Genomic DNA, 21788 nt, shown 5'->3' with positions numbered 1-21788 from the left:
CTGGTTTAGGCAGAGATTTGGGCTTTGGTGTGGTAAATGGGACATTTGTTGCTGCAGAATCCTTTCGCTTATAAGCATATTTCTTTTTTAAGCAATGTGTTTCTCAGAAATGTCAGTAATGGTGAAGGTAATTTTACAATTAAAATTAATATGTATTCCTTGAACACCCACAAATTTCAGACAGTGTGCAAAGGCACTTTACATTTGTAGGTTTATTTGAACCTCATTATTTTTATAAACAGCAGGTACTATTATCCTCATTTTATGGGTGAATAGTTGAGATGTTAGAATTTGCCCAGCATCCCATGATACATGAGTGTGCAGGGAGCTTTGAATTCAGATGAGATGGATTACAGAGTTAAAACCTTAAGTGTAAGAATTTGGGTTTTACTTAATGTCTTACTGAGTTTATCTTATTAAATACCGGATATCAAAGACAATTCTGAGTAAAGTTTGAAATTTGAGGGTAAGAGGAAAAAAGCCATAGCAATTAAAAAAAAATTTTCTGTTGCTGTAGGTACTCATGTAATGGAAGGCTCTGGAAGAATGGTCGTTACTGCTGTAGGTGTTAATTCTCAAACTGGAATTATCTTTACCTTACTTGGAGCTGGAGGTGAAGAGGAAGAAAAGAAGGATGAAAAGAAAAAGGAAAAGAAAAGTAAGATTGGCAGTTTTCTGTAAGAATTGGTATTTGGAAATATGGCAGCTGGTCATAAGAAAGGACACAGAAAAATGTACTTCTTTTATGAGGTTCTTATAGGAAATGATCTACAAAAAGTTACTCGATATAGTACTTTTAAGTGGTAGAATTAATGGAGTCCCTTCCATTTCCCAATTTTCCTTGTAGACACTGTAGTCCATAAAGAGCCTTTAGTGAACACATTAATCTCCTTTACCATAGCCATACAAGTTCAGCATCTTGAACACTTTCATTGGCTTTATTTATTCTGTTTATTCTTTAGTTTTAGCATCTTTCTATTACTTTACGAGCAACATGTAAACTCTCACTTCCTATTTGCTTATGTTTTTTGCTTCTTAATTCATAGCTTTGTCAACCATATCACATTTTGGTCTCATTGAGTTTTTCATCTATTTCAAGTTTTCTACTATTCACATTTCCCACTCTATACTTAAATAGGTGAAAACGTTACTCTGACTCCTATTATGTTTATTGCATTTAGCCCAAAATATTTGATATCAAAGTTTTAGAAATTTGATATTGTCCCATTGTATCTGCTATCCCTACAAGAGTTCTATCCTCAACAAAAATTTATAAGCATAGCTTATACACAAGGATCATACAAGAAGGTTGGGTGACTGCTCAAAATTACTTTGCTGGAAGCATGTTTCTTTTCCTTTTTCCTTTTTCCTTTTCCTTTTCCTTTTCCTTTTCCTTTTCCTTTTCCCTCTCCTTCTCCCTCTCCCTCTCCCTTTCCCCTTTCCCCTTTCCCTTTCCCTTTCCCTTTTCCTTTTCCTTTTCCTTTTCTTTTTTCCCTTCCTTTCCTTTCCTTTCCTTTCCTTTCCTTTCCTTTCCTTTCCTTCCTTCCTTTCTCTCTTTCTCTCTCTCTCTCTCTCTCTCTTTCTCTCTTTCTCTCTCTCTCTTTCTTTCTTTCTTTCTTTCTTTCTTTCTTTCTTTCTTTCTTTCTTTCTTTCTCTTTCTTTCTTTCCTTCTCTTTCGATTTTATTTATTTATTCGAGAGAGAGAGAGCAGAGGGAGAGGGAAAAGGAAGTTCCTTGCTGAGCAGGGAGCCAGATGCAGGACAGGATTCCAGGATCTCAGGATCATGACCTGAGCCACAGGCAGATGCTTCACTGACTGAGCCACCCAGGTGCTTCAAGCGTGTTACTTTTTTTAAAAAGCTCTCCCCACCCTGTTTCTAAGTATCTACTTTACCACCCCTTTCTCCCACTCAGGATTGCTCCTCCACAGTTATTTCTCTTTAGGCTGACAGCAGTTTACTGTGGTTTAACCACTTGGATTTATTTAATTTTACTTAGGATAGTAAGCCCATATTTCCTTCTTAAACATAAGTATTTTGAGATCTTCTAAAACAAAAACCTTGCTAAAATTTTGGTTTGCTGTAACTACAGCCATGCTTTTAATATTTGGATGCTTTGTTCTTTGGGTTTTGTCTTCAGTTGCAGGATTTTTCGTTCAAACAAAAACATACTTGAAAAGTTCTGACTGGAAGAGAAAGTAGCAAGACCCCCATTCTAAGTTCTCCTGCCCCAGTCCTCACGTAGCCCTCCCTGTGCTTCCTTAGGTTTCTTAAGGTGGAGTGGAAGGCAATTTGAAAACCAGTAATAATGACCATTTACTGAATGCTATGTGCATTATCTCCTTAATCCTTAAAACCATACAACGACCTAAAGATGAGTAACCTGCTGGTTACAGAAGTTATGTACTTGCTCCAGGTCAGAGATCTAGTAAGTGACAGATCAGACCTGCTTGTCTGACTCAAGAGTCTGTGCTCTTAACCATACATGGTGCTGCATCCTGACTTATAGGAGTCGAAGGTCAATGGACCCTGTTTAAAAAGGAAGGGAAGCTTGCAGCTTTCTTGCTGACCCCCACAATATCTTTTCTAACAAGCACGGTTTTGGGTTTTTTTTTTTTCTAAGATCTTAAACTTCTGTTTTCATTAATCCAGTCAAAAATGTTCCCAGGAATGAACATCTAAGTTGCATCTTCTCATTTTTGATTGTCGGGACTGTGTTTCTGTTTGGTGTGTTGTTTTTCTTCATAGAATGGGCCATGTTTCCATCTGTGGATTTCAGTCCTTCTCTCATTCCCTTAACTGCTTTGGCTGTTACTCAGAAGCAGTTCAGGGTAATCTTTCTTGTTTTCTGCCTAGTCTAGAATGTAGCTGTCTGGTCCCTCTCTGAACTCAGCTTGTTGAAAGTAGCTAGATACTCTCTTACTATCTCCTCGTCTATCTTGAGCATCTGTTCCTTCTTGACTCTGTTCCATGTTTCCCAGTTTGAAGATGGTCTTCTAGATAGAGAAATTGGAAGAAAAATTGGCTGAATGCCTCCTCTTTGTTATTTTCAGTATTATACTGCCTTCTCCAAACAATAGACTTATTCCTTCCTTGATTACTTTTATTGCTTCAGATGTTCCCATCTTTTTTCTCCAAATTTAAAGTAATTTGGGGAATACCTTAACTGGTAGTCTTATTGGCCTATTCTTTACCCTCATACTCGAATTTTACTTACTTATGCCTCCTATCTACATAGTTTGGGCTCTCATTCTCATCACAGCCTTCTCATGTGCCTCTTGTCTTTATGACATTTCTCCTTCCTTCCCTATTCCTGCCCTTTTCTTCTTTTCTTAGAATTGCATGTGTATTTAGTTTGAGGCCCTCTTATACCATATTTGGGTTCATTACAGCATCTAAAAGAGTAAAGTCTTATGGAGAAAACAAACAAGTACAGATGCCCCAAATCATTTTGGAGTATTTCCCCTGGTTAAGACCTAGGGAGTGATTGACGCAGGAAGATCATTACAAGCCAAATGCTTTCTAATCTATAAGAGCGCACACCATCGTGTAACAGTTCTGTTATAGAAATGTGAACTACCTCTGCATAATTTAGCATGACTGTCTTCATTTCTTTTGGAAAGCTTTAATTCCCATTTTGTTCCTACAGATAAGAAACAAGATGGAGCTATTGAGAATCGCAATAAAGGTAAGTTCACAAGGCTGAAAGTACAGTTAGCTTGTTTTCATTGTATCCAAAAGTATATCTACTATGTACTGTATTCATCCAAAAGTAGGATACAGGTACCAGGGGAAGTAAACAGTTGATGTTAACTTGAGTTAACTTCTCTTCCTGCCACTGCCTTACTCAGGCTGCCTTTACAATGGCAGTAAGATTTTAACTGTGATTTGTGGTATTATGCTAAGAAAAATCCAGATGTAGGTAACTTTCAACTTGAACACTTCAGGTTTTTTAATATCGGTTACTGTAGTATTGCTAAGAAAAATGTGTAAGAAACAACTTAGATTTTTTTTTGCATTTGTTTAGGTCTGTAAACATGTACATTTTTCTATTTATATGGTTTACATATAATGTTCTACATTATGGTCACATGTGGAAGGGATTTATAGTGTTTGGGGTAAATCTCATCAAACACAACAGGGGGGAAGAGAAATGATTTGGTATTTAGTTCTTAGTTTAAGGATCCCATGTTTCTTCCTCTTCCTCATCCCTATTACCTGACACAACATACTCAAATCTGGTATGAAGATTCACAGCCTAGTAGTGTCACTCTTGTCTTATTTTCTCTGGCTAGACATATACCTATGCACACACAAAGCTGAATGTTTAAATCTTTTCAGCTTCTGTAAGAAACTGATTGGTTTCAGAAATCATTTCAAAATGCTAATAGTTTTGTGTGCCTTTAAAAATGTAGTGAGGTTTTATTTGTTCTTAAATCTAGCAAAAGCCCAGGATGGTGCAGCCATGGAAATGCAGCCTTTGAAGAGTGAAGAAGGTGGAGATGGTGATGAAAAAGACAAAAAGAAAGCAAATTTGCCAAAAAAGGAAAAATCTGTCTTACAAGGGAAACTTACAAAGCTGGCTGTTCAGATTGGCAAAGCAGGTATGATGTACAGAAGAAAATAAGGTGTTTTGCTTTTAAAATATGCTAACCTGCTTGAAAATGATCTTTTGACCCACTTAAGGCTGCAAATTGTTGCTCTGTGGGTGGAGAGGGGGTTAAAAATATTTTCAGTTTTATCCATTATATTATATACCAGGTCTTTGAGTTATTACAGATCCTGATAATATCACTGTAGCTTAGGGACTCTTATCCCCATTTTATGTGGCAGGAACTCATAATAAGTGGTCAGGTTAGGATGAATGAAGACTGCCCAGTTCACAAGCCCATACTCTTTCTTATCTGTGAATTTCTCATGATAACTGAGAGCAGTAGACAGAATGCTAGTAGTGTAGTTTCTCAGAACAGATTACTCAACTGTGTTTTATTTTTTCGAAAGATTGATTGGAGAGAAAGAGAGTACATGTGTATGAGTGAAGGGGAGGGACAGAAGGAGAGGAAGGGGGCAGAGAATCCTTAAGCAGACTCCCTACTGAGCACAGAGCCTAATAAAGAGCTCAGTCTCAGGACCCTGAGATCATGACTTGAGCCAAAGTCAAGAGCCAAGCACTTGATCAACTAAGCTACCCAGGTACCCCATGACTATATTTTAATAAGAAATTTCACCACACATTTTGCTCATCTTTTTACTGAAGATGAAAAATTTTTTTTTCTTAAAATTACTTAAATTGAATTGATTAGTTAGAGCACCATCCTGGTGAGACCAGTTTCCAAATTGCTATCCTCACTATAAAACACCTGTTAATACAACCACTTTTTATGGGGGGCAAAGAGCAGAAGCAGAGCTCTTAGCTAAAAACAGAGCATGCCCTCCAGTATCATCTATGTGAAAGAACAAGTGGAGGAATCAGCATCTTTTATTAAAAGTATATTGAAAAAGTGAGGCTTTTGTTTCTGTTCTTAAGTTTATCCAATAGCCAATATTTGCTTTTTGTAATATATAGCCAAATAGTAATCCTGCCTCAGTGTTGGGGAAAAGGGTGGATTGTTTGGGGGAATGGGAAAATGGTTGGATTATTAGGTGCAAATATGTAGATTTGTCTTATTTTTTAGTAAACATTTGTAAAAGACTAAATAGTCCACAAAATAGGTAAATGGCTTATAAAACATGAAGCACTAAGGATAGATGAAAAAATAACAATTGAGAATTTATTAATAAAAAACATAGGATTGAGTATTTAATTCCAAGTCTCCCCATTGGTAAGATTTTTACCAGCTTCTATTTCAACATTAAGCAGTTGCCAGCATATAAAGTACCTGCTTACTCTAAGCTTTTGGTATTTCCTTGTCGTTGCCTATTATTTTGTCTTAGCTTTAGTAGAAGGCTGAAGATACAGTTAAGTCTAGGAATCACACTTTCTACCAGCGCTCCTGGGGACAAGGGCTATACTTGGAAGCAGAAATTTAAATCTGACAATGCCAAATGATGAGTTAGGTGCCAAAAAAAAAAAAAAAAAAGTTAACAGTTTCTCAGAGAAATTTAAGTAAGTATCATCAAACCAGTGGTAATTTCTTCCAGTGGCTAATATGTACCTGACAATGAATAGTGTCTGACTACTGAAATAATGGCATCTTTTTTCTTCTTCTTCTTATTTTTCTTCTTCTTCTTTTTTTTTTTTAATATACTGAAAGGTTTGTTGATGTCTGCCATCACAGTTATCATTCTGGTATTATATTTTGTAATTGATACATTCTGGGTTCAGAAGAGACCATGGCTTGCTGAGTGCACACCAATTTACATACAATATTTTGTGAAGTTCTTCATTATTGGAGTTACAGTTCTAGTGGTTGCGGTACCAGAAGGTCTTCCCCTTGCGGTCACTATCTCGCTGGCGTATTCAGTCAAGGTAAGCAGGAAAGGGTTAAGTGGATTTACTAAGTTTAAAACTTTCCTTGGTGGAGAAAATTCACATCTCTGGTTACTCTTTTCTTTCTGGTTCTGAAAGTAGAAGTTTTCCATAAATTTATAATTCCCTTTATAAATGCTATCACGGGTCTCCTCATCCTCGCTGCTCCCCGCCCCTGCCCCCAAGTTGAAAGTCTATATACATCAAGATGTATACACTTCCTCACAGGGCATTCTTGACACAAAACCAAGCACAACACTGCGAGGCAAAGTTCTAGTTTAATTTTCACTGTATGGTAGTTCCATTGCAAGTCACATCACCTCCTTATCCCCCATCTCTATAGTTAAAGTAAGAATGCTTGTCATTGACCTGTGGGGAAAACAGTGAAGAGGCTTCTCTCCAGTCCAAAGTTCATGAGCCTCCTTGTTTCTGCTCTCCTGTCCTCATCATAACACAGCTGAGCTTCCACACAGTAGACAGACTCCGGTTCCTAAAATATAATTCAGCTATATTATTTCCTAAGCATAAAACACTTAGAAAAAATCCTACCCGGAGTGGCCCTCCTGACCTCTCGGGCTTCATCTTGTACCTGTCTCCCTCTGGTCACACTCTTCAGCCTCACTGACATGTGTCACAGAATCTGGGGCCTACTTGTTCCTTCCTGTGAATTACCCGCTCTTTATTCAAGTCTCTTCCAGTGTTACCCGTGGTAGCTCAGCTCTTGTTTTCCAAGTAGAATGCTAAAAATGAGCTTTGACTCCTTTGCTCACTACTGTTTACCTGAAGTTGTAATCTGGTTGATGATTACTAATACTTTAATTAATTTTATATCTTATATGGAAAAGGTGAATTGGATCTTTAAAAAGGTTTAGCTAGGGCAATTTTGATCTCTTAAAATGGCTTTGCAGATAAAATTACACTTAATGGGGAAGAAGAATGCTACTCTTGTTAATTTTCTGATGTTAAATTTGCTATTCTTAAGTAGTATTGCTGTGGTGATGAGAAATATTAATAGTCCTAGTTTCTGCTTTAGCACTCTGATCCTCAGTATTCCAATACATTTTTATAATAAACCTATTATGATATGAATATGGTTTGCTTACTGTTTGAGTTTATTTTCTTTAAGTATATCTTTCATTTTCAAATGGTAAATGTTTCAGTGTGATGAAATATAGTGTAATCACCTATTTGTCTTTTTTTGATGTTTTGAAATAATTAGAAATAATTAGGGTAGACAAGTTTTAGATACTGTTCATTTTATCAGTTCTGTCAGTTCATTTTGAGTAGTCATTAATAACATTAATTTTTCAGTGGATCAAAAAGATATAGGCAGAATTAATTTATATTTCTTTAATAGAAAATGAATAAAGAGCATTTTAACTACTGTTCTTTAAGTTTTTATTAAATGTTTAGCCCATATGTTATTAATTACTGTTCTTTTTCTCCATCCTTTATTAGTACTGTGCAAAATTGAGCACCTTTTTTTTCTTTTTTGAGCACCTTTTTTTCACTGTAGGACTTCATTCTTTTAATCTTGAACATTCATGCAAATCACAAGTAATTTGGGAGGTACACCTTTCTTCCCTATATTTATTTCTTCAAGGAACCTATTTTGCAGTATCCTACATATTAGTAGTCACAGAACATACTTTGTAAAATAGCTCTATGTAGTTTTTAACCCATTCTACATTTTTGAAAATGAATTATCAAGCATTTTCATTTAAATGCCTTTTGGGGCTACTGTGAAAACTCTTGGTTTTTTAGAAACTATTTTGTTCTTGTAAATAAGAGGAAAAGATTATCATAAGGATGAGAATACCAGGTATACTGGCATATGGAAAAGATAAAAATGACCCACTCTGGTTTTGATATGTTATCTCAGTCTGTTAGAGTGAAAAAAAAAAAAATCAGGCAGCCGTATACCCACAAATCTGTATTTTAACTGATAAAAGCTACTTTTTCCGTGGTGATTTGTTTTCCACTTTATAAGGAGACTTAATCCTTAAATGTCATATGCTTTTACAATGCTTCAAGTACCACTGTACTTGGAGGACAGATTGTCATTGCTCTTATATAATGTGAAGACACTTCACAGAGGCTGTGGGAGGCTTAGAGTCAACATGATTTGCATATGAGTGCAGGTGTCTGTATTCACTTACTAGATTAGGTTAGGCACTGGTAAAAAAAAAAAAAAAATTGAGACTACAGAAAGGCAGTATGCTCTTTAGCTTATTTAAGTAGGTCAAATATAGTAAAATTCTTCCAGTATTAAATTGGTGCTTTATACTGTATACCTGTATATAGCTGAGAGTTTTAGTTCTTAATTTAAAGGACTTTACAATTTTATGTAATGAGATGATTGGTTTTATATATAGCTTAACTAGTGTTTTTTTGTTGTTGTTGTGTGTATGTGTGTGATTTTTCTTTTTTGTCGCCATAGAAAATGATGAAAGATAATAACTTAGTAAGGCATCTGGACGCTTGTGAAACCATGGGAAATGCTACAGCTATTTGCTCAGATAAAACAGGGACATTGACAATGAACAGAATGACTGTTGTTCAAGCTTACATAAATGAAAAACACTATAAAAAGATTCCTGAACCAGAAGCTATTCCACCAAATATTTTGTCCTATCTTGTAACAGGAATTTCTGTGAATTGTGCTTATACATCAAAAATATTGGTAAGGTTTCTTTAATAATTTACGTATGAAAATTAGTTTTAAAATGTGTAATAATAGATTATATGTAGCTCTTCAGACCTACCCTTATTATATATAAATTGGAGAGCTGAATGTGTTAAGGTTTTAAAAGTCATATAGTTATACCATTTATGTTACGAGTAAAACCTGTTGATCAGCTTAAACTTGGTTTACTTGTGTTTTCCTCCTCCTTTATTGTGAATTTCCCCTGTTCAGAAACTCTCAAGCCTTATAACTAGAACAAGTTCTTAATTTTAAATTCTTAGCTTATTTTGTGAAAGACCAGACTATCTTACTATATAGAAAGTAAACTCAATTTTCTCAAGAAAATTTTGAAGCCAGACTTTAACTTAAATGAATATGTTTTTATATATGCTTGCTATATTCTCTGTTTGGTTTCTTAGTAGATCTTACCAATGGGCTCATCTTTAGACCTTTTGAAACTAACTCAATAAAGTAATTTTAGACTTTGTGCTGCCTTAGAATAAAATATTTTTAACTTTGCAAGTTAAAAGTCTTATTTGCAACATAAAGTATGGAATTGCTGGAGTTTGGTATGTGTTCTAGTGATTTATGGATGAAGACCATGAACAGAATTAATACAAGTTGTCTAGCAAAAATATGCATGAATTGGATTATTAGATTGAAAAGTTACCAGATCCTGGTTCTAGATCTAGCTTTGCCTTTTACTAGCTGAAAGCCTGAGCTTTATTGTCTTCAATTGTTAAGTAAAGATGATCACATCTGGCCTTATAACTGTAGTGATAATTCAATTACTTGTGAAGATTCTATGAAGGAAATAAAGCTTTTATATATATTTAAAGCAACAGTGCTTTATTTTAATGCATATTCTTTTAAGTTTAAAAACTTGTATAGTAGACTTAATTTTGAATTATTCAACATAAATGTTCAATGAAAACAGGAAGAGAAAAAGGAAAAGAATTAAAATTTATTAAATCTCTCTGTGTGTTAGGAGCCAGCTTTAAACTTTACATGCCTTTATCTCACACAATTCTTGGGTCATAAGTGCAACTGTTTTCCAGATGCTGAAGCCAAGGACCACAGCAGTGGGGTAAAATTCACGTAGCTAGTAACTGGCATGGCTGAGATTGGAATCCATGTCATTCTCGCCCCAGAGATCCTTCCTACTGTACCTTTTTATGTCCCTCTTTGAAATGCTGATATTACTAGAAATTTCCTATATAGTTTTGTTTTAGAATGTCTCATTCTATTTTACATTATAAATTAAACTGTCATAGAGAAACAAGATGATACTAGCTTCTAAACCTTTTTCTCTTATAGCCACCAGAGAAAGAGGGTGGATTACCTCGTCATGTTGGTAATAAAACTGAATGTGCCTTGTTGGGACTTCTTTTGGATTTAAAACGAGATTATCAGGATGTTAGAAATGAAATACCAGAAGAAGCACTGTACAAAGTCTACACCTTCAATTCTGTTAGGAAGTCCATGAGTACTGTCCTGAAAAATTCAGATGGAAGTTATCGAATATTCAGCAAGGGTGCATCTGAGATAATTCTGAAAAAGTAAGAGTAAAATGCTTAGATGAATAAATTGCTCGTAGTTGCTTTATGGAATTACCTACATGTTATTACTGTTGCTGTTTCCTTTTTTGTGCACATCAGGCATTTGATAGGACTTCAGAGCTTTTCAGTATTTTTTAATGCTATCTAGATACTTGCCCATGCTACTCTGCCATTTTGGTACTTAGGTTCCTTTTATCTCATAGTATTTTGCTGTAGGGAAAATATTCCATTACATTCAATTGGGTAGACGTAATGAAGTAAACCTTGATCTTTGTTTTGAGACATGTGGATTCCGTTGTTATAGAGGATCATGAAAAATAAAGGCTGCCTGGGAAGAAAAACTCAAGTCTAGATCTTCAACACCACATTGTAGATAGTGAGCTCAAAATATGTGATGAATTATAGATAAGTGTTTAGAATAGCAAAGCGTGAACACTAGATCTTAAGAATTCTTTTATATCAGAGTGAGGTTTTATGTTTATGCTGCTGCATTGTCATATTTAAATATCTTCTGTCATTTTGAATGACCATCTTTCTCTTTTACTGTCCTTTTATAGACGAGTAGTTTCAATTTTGACATTACATATTGATGTGTAATTTCCCTAATGTTTGCATGTTATTATAGGTGTTAAAATTATTTTGGTTTCTTTAAATCCACTGGAGAAGTAGAGAATTTAAAAACACAGTTTGAGAGCAGCCTTGGAGAATTAGAGCTCATTTGAAATTATAACATTTAAAATATCTTTATTTTTAATTTGCTTCTGTGTAGATTATAATCCAGTGTTATCTTGATGAACACTTGTCAGATTATATTCTAACAGGTTTACGAAACAGGTCTATAAATAAATTACTGAAAAGGCAGCATATGACAGATGGTTGCAGAGTTTTAAGATGAGATCATTGTCATATAAAAGCTGTGGCACTTTAGATAGGTTTTGGTATGAAGTAGGAACATCAGGGTAAAGGAAGCCACGTAAGGGAAAGGAGGTGAGAGTACACAGGCCATATTGGGGAGGTGGCTAGTCGCACAGTTCAGCTGGGTAGTAATGGGCTTTTGTGACACACAGGCCACAGAGAGCCTTCTTCCCTTTACTGTACACTTGGTTATCTGATGTCAGTGTGAAAGGTTCGAAATCTGTCTCATCCGTGTCTTGCTGAACAGCAGATAGGTGGTACAGAGATTCTGAATCAAAACCAATCAAACTTTTTGGCCACCAACACTGCAACAATGAAATAAAATAATGCATATTGAAACATCTAGCTTGGAGTCTGATAGAAAATAGTCCCACAGTAATACTTATATTTTGTCGTAGGGGCTCTTACACATTAGGCTAATAAGCAGGACAAATTAAGTGGGCCAGAGGATGTAACTGGAGTATTTTTATCAGGTAGTTGAAGGATCAAATCTGTGATTGAAGACAATTCTTATATCAGGAAGTAAGGTGGGTTGGGGTGAAAGAAAGGATGGACAGGAGACAGATATTAATTAAGAAGCTATTACAGTGGCTCTAGCTTGAAGTAAGAGCCAGAAGGATGCAGTAGCAGTGGAAACAGAAAGGAGAGGCAACGTTTAGGAGACCATTAAGAAAACAAATACAATGGGACTTAGGAGCTGATGCTATATAGTGGATGTGGCAAAAGGAAGTGTTCAGGTAAACACTTTAGATTTAGATTTACGTTGAAATTATTGGGGCTAATGTGAATGTTAATGTTGAGGCAGTGTTTAGTCTTGCATGCAGTAGGTTTAAGGTGTTGATACAGCATCCAAATGGAGGTCCTCAAAGTGATGGAGAGCTTTGGAAAATAAAACAGAAGATTTGGATTTGGCAGTCCCCCACCTAGAAGCAGGAGGAGGTGGCATCACCAAGGGAGAGCAGCAGAGAAAGGAGTCATGAAAAATAAACTTTAAATAGGGAAGTGTACATAGTGTGACTTCAATTTACTACATAATTAAAAGTTTGTAGTTAGTGTCACTGAAAATAAAACTTTTGTCATTATCTCTCTCATTCCAGTAGAATGCTTATTTTAACAATAAGTTATTTTTTTCTTTCATGGTTATATAAAACAATATAGGTGATGAAACAACATCTCAGGTAAGGGGTTGATTGAACTTGACTTTTTACTTTAAAAGAAAAATACTTGTGAATTTTGTGTTAAAGTTAATGCTGAATTCTGTACCAAGGTGGGCAGGTGTGTAGTTTATTCTCCTCTGCCACTAGAGGAAACCAGATTATTTGTGAAAATTTAAAAGCATAGCATTTCCAAAAGAAAAGGTTTAGAGAATATCTAGAGTAACTGATAAAGTGGAGAACTGTCAAATGAGAACCATAAAGATTAGAACTGTTGTGTAAAGGGGAGGGTAAAAAGCAAATGTGATTTAAGTCTGTAGAAATGCAACATACACAATTCTCTAAATTCCAGATGTCACATCCCATGATTTCTAGCCCTTCCAATTCACTTAAATGGCATTAACCATTAATTTTGTTAATTATTGATGTTTGGATTCAACATTTCCTTTTAGGTGTTTCAAAATCTTGAGTGCTAATGGTGAGGCAAAAGTATTCAGACCAAGGGACCGTGATGATATTGTAAAAACAGTGATTGAACCGATGGCATCAGAAGGCTTGAGAACCATATGTCTTGCATTCAGAGATTTCCCAGCAGGAGAACCTGAACCAGAGTGGGATAATGAAAATGATATTGTCACCGGCCTTACGTGCATTGCTGTTGTGGGGATTGAAGACCCTGTGAGACCTGAGGTGGTGAAACGTTCTGTGCTCTGCATGTGCAGAATCTCTTAACCCTAGGGGATCCAGGCACTGACTGGAACCAGCTTTCTAGTACATTCTTGGTGTTTGTGATTTTACTCTTTTCCTGGGTGAATCCAAAACAGGTGAAAAAATAGTGCTAGTGATGTATATGCTACTTATTGACAGTTTTTAATTAGACCACTTCTCTTTGGGATCTTATGTACTGATAGTACCATAACCTAGCACAACGCCTTGAACTGGGTGGGTTTTTCAGTTGATATTTATTCACTTATTTTTTTATTTTTAAGTCCTTTACATCTTTATTTTGTTTTTAAAGATTTTATTTATTTATTCATGAGAGACACACAGAGGCAGGAACATAGAGGGAGAAGCAGGCTCCCTGTGGGGAGCCCGATGTGGGACTCGATCCCAGGACCCCAGGATCATGCCCTGAGCCAAAGGCAGATACCCAACCACTGAGCCACCCAGGCTTCCCTTTCAATTGATATTTATATTAAATAATAGATGCAATAACTTACTTGTTTTCAGTTTCTAACCAGCCCTGTTCAGTAGAATTTTCTTACAGTGATAGAAGTTTTCTATATGCTCCTCACCACATGTGAATACTGAGTTTTTGTGGCTAGTACAACTGGAAAATGGAATTTTTGAATTTTATTATTTTAAATATAAACATCCTGTTGTCGTATTTGACAGTATGCATCTCTGGACTTTTCTTTTCTTTGTTAAATCATTTATTTTAAAATGTATTGAGCAACTATGTCTGCTATGTGCCAGGCATTATACTAGGATACCATAGACATAAAGATTTTTGAAATCTATTCCCTGGCCTCAAAGAAGTCACACTTGGGTGAGAATGGACAAACATGTAAATATAACCCATGATGTTAGTACATCGTTAGATTTATTTAGAGCATGTCATATAGGCACAGAACATGAGTTCCCAACTTTGTTTAAAGCAATAGCATCTTTTTATTGAATTCTTACTGTGTGCTAGATACTATGCCACCTGCTTTACGTGTGTTATTTCATTTAATGTTCACCTCTGTGACTTACTACTCAATTAACAGATGAAAAAAAAAATTGAGGTATGTAGACATTAGCTCTGGACCACAGAACTAAACTAGTCTGTTCAAATCCTGTCTTTGTCTAAAACATGTGTACTGAAAAGACCGCTGGCTCTGTTACCCACTCAAGGGGTCATGTAAGACTTCTGAGAGGTTAATTACCTGATCTGAGTCTTAATGGATGCAGTGTTAACTGGACCACAAGGGACAGTTGTAAGTTCATTCTGAGCAAAGAAGTAACATGAGTAAAAGCACAAAGGCAATAACAGCTTTTTTGTTCAGTGACTCTCAGCTAGTTGATTCAACATCCAATGTGTAGTACCAGGTATATTTTTAGGAACTGGAAATAGTGCAGTGAACAAAATACTGATGAAGTTTGTCTTCTGGAGAAGTAAGACAACCAAACAGACAAAATGATAAGTACTTGGATAATATGCCAAGTGAAAATATATTCTGTAAGGAATAAGACTTGGTCCCTGCCCTCAGGGGCTTTATATTGTTGCTGGCCTATGAAGGGATTGGGAGGGTAATATCAGATGACAGTTCCAAGCATGAAAAGGCTATAAAGGATGTGCTTAAAGGGGGTGAAATTAGTTAACTTGAGAGAGACCACATCAGGAAATCTCTGAGGATATGACATTTGAACTGAGATCTGATGGCTAAAAGGGAGCCCGCCATATTAACAGTTGCAAGAAGAATATTCCAGGCAAATGGAAAAGAAAATGCAGAGAAAGGGCCAAGTATGAGGAAATATTAGCTATTTCAAAGATAGAACGGAAGCCAGTATGGCCATAAGCCTAGACAAGAAGGGGCAGATAAGATTACCTTTGGTCTTAAAAGACAAGGAAAGTTCTGAATTTTATTCTAAAACTCACTGGGAAGTAATTAAAAAAATTCAGACTGGGAAGTGACATAATTTGTGTTAAAATACTCTTTTGGATACTGTGTAAGAAATAGAGGAAATAAAGCAGGGAAGCCAGGAGATTATTGCAGTGATTCCAAGCAAGAGATGATCATGACATATCACTACACTTAGTGTGACAGGGAAGATGAAAAGAAAGGGATAATTTCAAAATAAATGGAGGTAGAACCAATAGGAATGAACCTGTTGGGTTGGAATTTACTATTTTGACATTGTTGAGGTGTCTGAAACATCCAAATGTATGTCATGTAGGCATTTGGACCTAGTAGCCTGAAAGTGGCCTAGGCTGGAATAGTCACATGAGGGTTTCTGGGAGATTTCCTGAGGAAAGTAGAGCTCCACAATTAGATGTCTTATAGAGGAGGCACAGTCAGTCTCCTTGCATCACTGGGTGAGTGGTAGATGGCATTACCAATGGAATAAGAATCAGAAGCCTATTTAGAAATGATGAAATATCCAGGTGGGTAATGTTTACCAACTTTTGGTCAAAGGGAAACCAAAGTTTTATACATTGATTTATGGCTTAACTCCTACCTAAATGTGGTATTAAATCAGGGTGTCTACAACTTTGTCCTTTGGAAAATAGATTGCTGTTATCATTGAGGTTGATGGAGAGTTTCATCTTTTTTTAAACATGAAAGTGGCACTTAATTTTTTTTTTTAGTATCACAAAATGAGATGGGTATTTTGAAACTAAAGTAGGCAGTGTAATATAAAGCAGCTTTCTCTGAGTGGGTATTCTGGACTATGCATTTCTGATATAGAGGATTTTGATTAATTAGATATCTAGAGTAAATCCAGCTTTATTGCATATGCATAGGTACTTGAACAAATAATTGGCTTCTCTTCAATTTCTTATCTGTAAAAATGGAAGTGGTTTGTGAGCTTTGTGTGGTATTTGGTATGGTTAGTGAGCCATTAATAAATGTTGATTTGCCCTTAAATATTACTTGTCACATGGTTTTAACCTGAGACCAGTTTCTCCCAATTATTCATTGTCCCCCTTTTCCACATGATCTCAGGATATACCACCCAATCAGTGAGTGCTTGGGTGAACAATTTTGGGTTACTTTTTATCTCATGAGGTAACAGAGCATATATTACATTTATACAGCAAACTGATGTTTTCAAAATTGAATACGGATTTTTCTTTTTAAGTAATAGAAGTATGTGCTATGTGAAAACACAGTTTTGTCTAGATAGGCCATGAAAGCTGCTTGCAGAGACATTACAGTTAAACTGTATTTACAGTAGAAGTCATAAACCATCCACCTGCAAAGCCAAATTTAGCCTTCAGTCAGATTTTCCTTGGACCATGTGGGGGTGTGTGTGTGTGTGTATGTGTGTTTAAAGCATTATATATTGAGAGAGTGTACACAAATGTAGGTTTCTGCTTTCTCTTCAAGTGGTAGGTTCTGTCAACATTGGATGTCTGTTCTACCATAAAATAAAGGCTAAAGCCAAATAGCTCTCATTAGGCATTAGTCTTGGGTTTGTAACTGTCAGTGTTTCTCTCATTTATGTTATAGGAATTTGCATTTGAATCTTCTGCTCAAAAGGAATCAGTATGGAGTTCCTGGTTAGGGAAGAATCGGAAGTATTTTCTAGGCAAAGGGAATCATGAGAAGCGGAGACACAAACAGTATATAGATGATTCATCCATCAATTGTGTAGTAGAGAAAATTTTTAGATAAATCTAGAAAACTATTCTGAGGTTCAAGTGTGATACTCTATTATACTAAGAACTTTGCAGTTTATAGTGTAACAGTAGAGGAATCATGTATTTTTAAGAAAACCTATTAGAAAAATAATTCTGTCATTAAATACATCAGATGTTTTACAGGAGGAACACACATTAGGACAGGGATACCACTTACAAAGACATTTCTGTACAAACAACGAGCAGGGGAGACAAGGCACAGGGTAGGTTTGAGGTAGAATCCACGGGACTCCTTGTCCTTTAAAGATGAATAGGGTAAGAGAGATGAATGAGGTCAGGTAACCCTTAGGTTTCTGTTACGTTTTCAAAAACATCGTCCTTTTTGGACACCCAGATTCCACTATCCACTTCTCTGATGGAATTAGGAATGCAGCATCGCAGTGAGGTGGGACAAAATGTAGTTTTGAACATTATTAGCACATACATGACATTTAAAGGTACAAGAATAAGAAAAGACATCCTTAGAAGATAAGACGTCAGTGGAAGAGGGGAGAGGAGGGTTAAGTGAGCCACTCACAACCCTAAAGAACACACCAACATTTTACTGTGGTGTGGTCTGGGCAGTAAAACCAGAAAGGTAGAAAGCCAGCCAGAAAAGAATTGCATGATGTTTGGGGAGGGGGACACTTTAAGAAGCCCTCTACAAATAAATAATGCAAACAAATTAAATGGGATCACAACTGAAAATGAAGCCTGGACTAGGACTGTGGCAGTAAAAAAGAAAAGAAGAGATTATTGGGAGTAATTCAAGAAATACTGAGTATCTTGAGATGAAATTAAAATAGTCATTATGTGTGGGACTATGCAAGTCATGCATTACTTGTTCAATGGGATTTTTCTTTCCTTTGGAAGTACTAATTTTCTTTATAATATGATTTTTTTTTTTTTTTTATAAACCAGGTACCAGATGCAATAAAGAAATGTCAGAGGGCTGGAATTACTGTGCGGATGGTCACCGGTGATAATATTAATACTGCACGGGCGATTGCTACCAAATGTGGTATTTTACATCCCGGGGAAGATTTTCTATGCCTAGAAGGTAAAGATTTCAACCGAAGAATACGAAATGAAAAAGGAGAGGTAAGGGTTTCTCTAGGTTTTATGTTGCTATATGTTTCATGTATTAGGAATTTCACTCAACAAATAGCATTAAATATGCACTATGTTAGGCATCACACGTGGAGAAATGTGGCCTGCATCTAAGAAGCAAAAACACTAACGTTTTAGGAAGTGAAAGAGACTAGTGATAAATTTATCCTAAAGGGAGTGAGCACTCCTCCCCCCCCCCCCCCCCCCGCCCCAGTCTAGGTCAATTTCAGAAGTATAATACAAATAACTATGAGAGGAAGAGTTTGAAAAGGCTGATAGATAGAACATATTTTAGGGCACTCAAATGCTGCACTTTTTATACTATGTTAAGGAGTTTTTATTTTCATAGGCAGTGGTAAGATTTTTAAAATTTGATCTTATAATGATATGTATATACAGTAGTGGTATTCAACCTTGAGTATGCATTAAAGTAACCTAGAGAGCCTTTTAGAAACATTGATTGCTAGGTCCCCAACCCAAAGGATTTGAGAAGATGATAGGCTTGGGGCCTTGCTATAAAAAATTTGCATTTCTGACAAGTTCTCTCAAGTTGCTGATGGTGCTGGTCTGTTAACCACGCTGTTGAGAACTGCTGATACATATGCCAGATAGCTAATTTGGGAATTATAAAACTAGGTTTGGGTACATTATAACTTTCACAAACATTTATAGATTGAGCAAGAGCGGATAGACAAGATTTGGCCAAAGCTTCGAGTACTTGCAAGATCATCTCCTACTGACAAACATACACTGGTTAAAGGTGAGTAGATTTTCCAGTTACCTCACAATCTGTTGATACAGAAATGTGTTCTGTTTCCTAAAGCGGTAATAGATTGAGAATAATAGATTGAATCTTGGATATTATCTTTTCCAATAAAACCGAAATACATTTCCTTTTGACACCTTCAGTGAACTGTGATTATCTTCATTAAAACAGGATATTGCTCCTAATGTAACCTTAGTTTCTGGACTGGGTCCTTGTCCAACATCTCAGCAGTTTTCATTTCTCTATATTTGTTTGTTTGTTTTTAACCTCAAGTCTGTAAAACTGGCTGGTCAAGGTACTCTGCAGAATCACCTTATTAATTACAGGTGATATTTTTTACAGCACAAATATTTACTTTTGTTTCAGGTATAATTGACAGCACTGTGTCAGAACAACGCCAGGTTGTAGCTGTAACTGGTGATGGTACAAATGATGGCCCAGCCCTAAAGAAAGCTGATGTTGGATTTGCAATGGTAGGAACCTAACTAACATTTTTAAGTATTCAGCTGTAATTTTCTGGCTGAGTTGTTTGTTGCTAGATTGCTATTGATTTTTTTTTTTTTTTTTAGTTTTTATTTATTTATTTATTTTTGAGCTTGATGGAGAGAGCATGAGTGGGGATGGGGCAAAGGGAGAGAGAGAGGGAAAAGCAGACTCCCACTGAGGGTGGAGCCTGACACAGAGGCTTGATCCAAGGACCCTGAGATCATGACCAGGGCCAAAGTGAGGCACTTTAACTGACTGAGGCACCCAGGCGCCCTTGTATACACTGTCCCTCAAGATTTGAGTGAAAATATCTGCGCCTAAACTGGCTTATAAGTCTGAGTAGCTTGTAACCACGTTCATTTTGTCAGTGAAATCTGGCTAGAAGATGACTCTGAAAGAACTATAGCATCATCATTTGCCTTGTACTCTGCAAAATATTTAAGTATCTGTCGTCTGATCTGAACCTTGCACAGTGGTCTTCTTAAGCAGGAGACAGGCTTTGAACAATTAGAAAGTATTTGTCTTTGTGTGTGTATGTGTGTGTAAGTTAAAAATATAATTGAGAATCTTCCCTTCAACTGCAAACATCTGTTAAGAGTAACTGGATGTCATTATTTCATATATAATAGCTCTAATCCTATTTGGATTGGAAAAAATCTGCTTCCCGCCCCCCAGATTCTTCAATTTATATTTGATTATTTAAAGTGCTAGAAAATTTCAGCATTTCATTATTATATTTTTATACTCTAACCATAGTATGGGTGAAGTATTTAAAATTTATAACATGAAATACATATGCTACGTAAATATTTAATGATTGAAATTAGGTTGTTTTATATCTCTGAATCGATTTCCTGAAGCTTTTCAGTGTTGGAATGAATCTTTGTACTTTCAGCGCCATAGGAAATTTAAGTATTCTCTTCAAGTTTTTGAAACTACAAGTCCGTAATCACAATTTTCAAATCTAAAAATCTGAAAACTGAAATTTCTTTCTAAATTTGCGATAGACTCATTTGACTCCAAAACTTATTCTGAACAGATATGAGGAAGTTATTTGTCCCACTTAACAAACATTCATAGCCATTATATAGATAATATGTTTTTATGGGATACTAACCCCCTCTGGGAAAACTTGTGATGGAAGATAAGTGCCTCATTATCTTTGTAAAATATAGGAAACTTGAATTCTGAAATGTAGTCCTGCCCCACAGATTTCAGAGACCAGAATATTTATGTGTACCAGTGTTTATCTGTATGATTTGTCCCCCTGATATTGTGACTGCTAAAATAGGAGTTTAGGAGAACCATCACCATGGTGGCAGCTTTCAACAGGCATGAGAGAGATGGAAAGAGGAAATTATGTGGGTGAACTGCCCTCAGCCAATAGCTGTGAACCCAGAGATCCCCACCCTACCCTATTCCAGGCTCATTATGGTTGGCAGCACATTTGTCTGAACTTCTGAAGACTTGTGAAAAGTAGCTGAAGGGAGAAAGGAATATTTAAGTCCTGTTCCTTTGGCTGTGGGCAAATAGGATCATTGTTCACTTTAGGAACACAAAATCACTCTCTACAGTTCTTGAGCATTTAGCAGGACTCTCCCTTTCATCAGGACAGCTGACCAGGAAGGCATTTACATACAGTACATTTTTAAAAATAAAAAGCTTTCTTCCCAAAATTTCAGTGTTTAAGGCATATGCTAAGGGCTTTCAGTACATACAGGTTAATACAGTATTACAAATAGAGTACAGTGGCTGCTTTGTTTTTTTTTTAAGATTTTATTTATTCATGAAAGACAGAGAGAGAGGCAGAGACACAGGCAGAGGGAGAAGCAGGCTCCATGCAGGGAGCCTGACGTGGGACTCGATCCCGGGTCTCCAGGACCACACCCTGGGCCAAAGGCAGCGCTAAACTGCTGGGCCACTGGGCCTGTCCCTGCTTTGTTTCATTTTTAAGTCCTAAGGTTTTAGTCCATTTTACCACCTTTTTTTTAAGCACATCAAAAATCTCAATCTGTTTTAAAAGACAGAAAGAATAATTGAACTTCAAAGTACTTTTGTTCAGTCAAGCTTGAGTTTACTCTGTATTTATTCAGTTTTTCAATTTCATATTCTAAAACTGAATGACAAAATTAAGATTTACAAAAAGACTCTAATGTTAAGTACATTACTAGCTTGCAAAGAGCTCTGGCTTTATCTCTATATAGCCACTCTCCATAAATTCCTTTCAATTGCAAGCCTCTATGGTACATTTAAAATA

General features: G+C 36.1%; 1 protein-coding gene across 5 annotated transcripts in view; it reads left to right on the top strand.

Moving 5' to 3' along the window:
- ATP2B1 (ATPase plasma membrane Ca2+ transporting 1) overlaps positions 1 to 21788 on the top strand; it is a 128285-nt gene that overhangs the window by 86310 nt on the left and 20187 nt on the right. For all 5 annotated transcript variants that reach the window (XR_003133372.3, XM_025439411.3, XM_025439409.3 and 2 more), the window contains exons 6-15: positions 518 to 658; positions 3649 to 3687; positions 4442 to 4603; positions 6254 to 6468; positions 8909 to 9151; positions 10472 to 10713; positions 13235 to 13472; positions 18091 to 18270; positions 18952 to 19039; positions 19412 to 19518. Coding sequence is in view for 4 of the 5 variants with exons in the window: in XM_025439411.3 (XP_025295196.1) it covers positions 518 to 658; positions 3649 to 3687; positions 4442 to 4603; positions 6254 to 6468; positions 8909 to 9151; positions 10472 to 10713; positions 13235 to 13472; positions 18091 to 18270; positions 18952 to 19039; positions 19412 to 19518 (1655 nt within the window). In the remaining variant the exon portion in view is untranslated. The remainder of the gene's footprint in view (positions 1 to 517; positions 659 to 3648; positions 3688 to 4441; positions 4604 to 6253; positions 6469 to 8908; positions 9152 to 10471; positions 10714 to 13234; positions 13473 to 18090; positions 18271 to 18951; positions 19040 to 19411; positions 19519 to 21788) is intronic.

Source organism: Canis lupus, chromosome 15, assembly GCF_003254725.2.
Source record: "Canis lupus dingo isolate Sandy chromosome 15, ASM325472v2, whole genome shotgun sequence".
NCBI lineage: Eukaryota > Metazoa > Chordata > Mammalia > Carnivora > Canidae > Canis > Canis lupus.
This window is presented reverse-complemented; position numbering and strand designations above follow the sequence as displayed.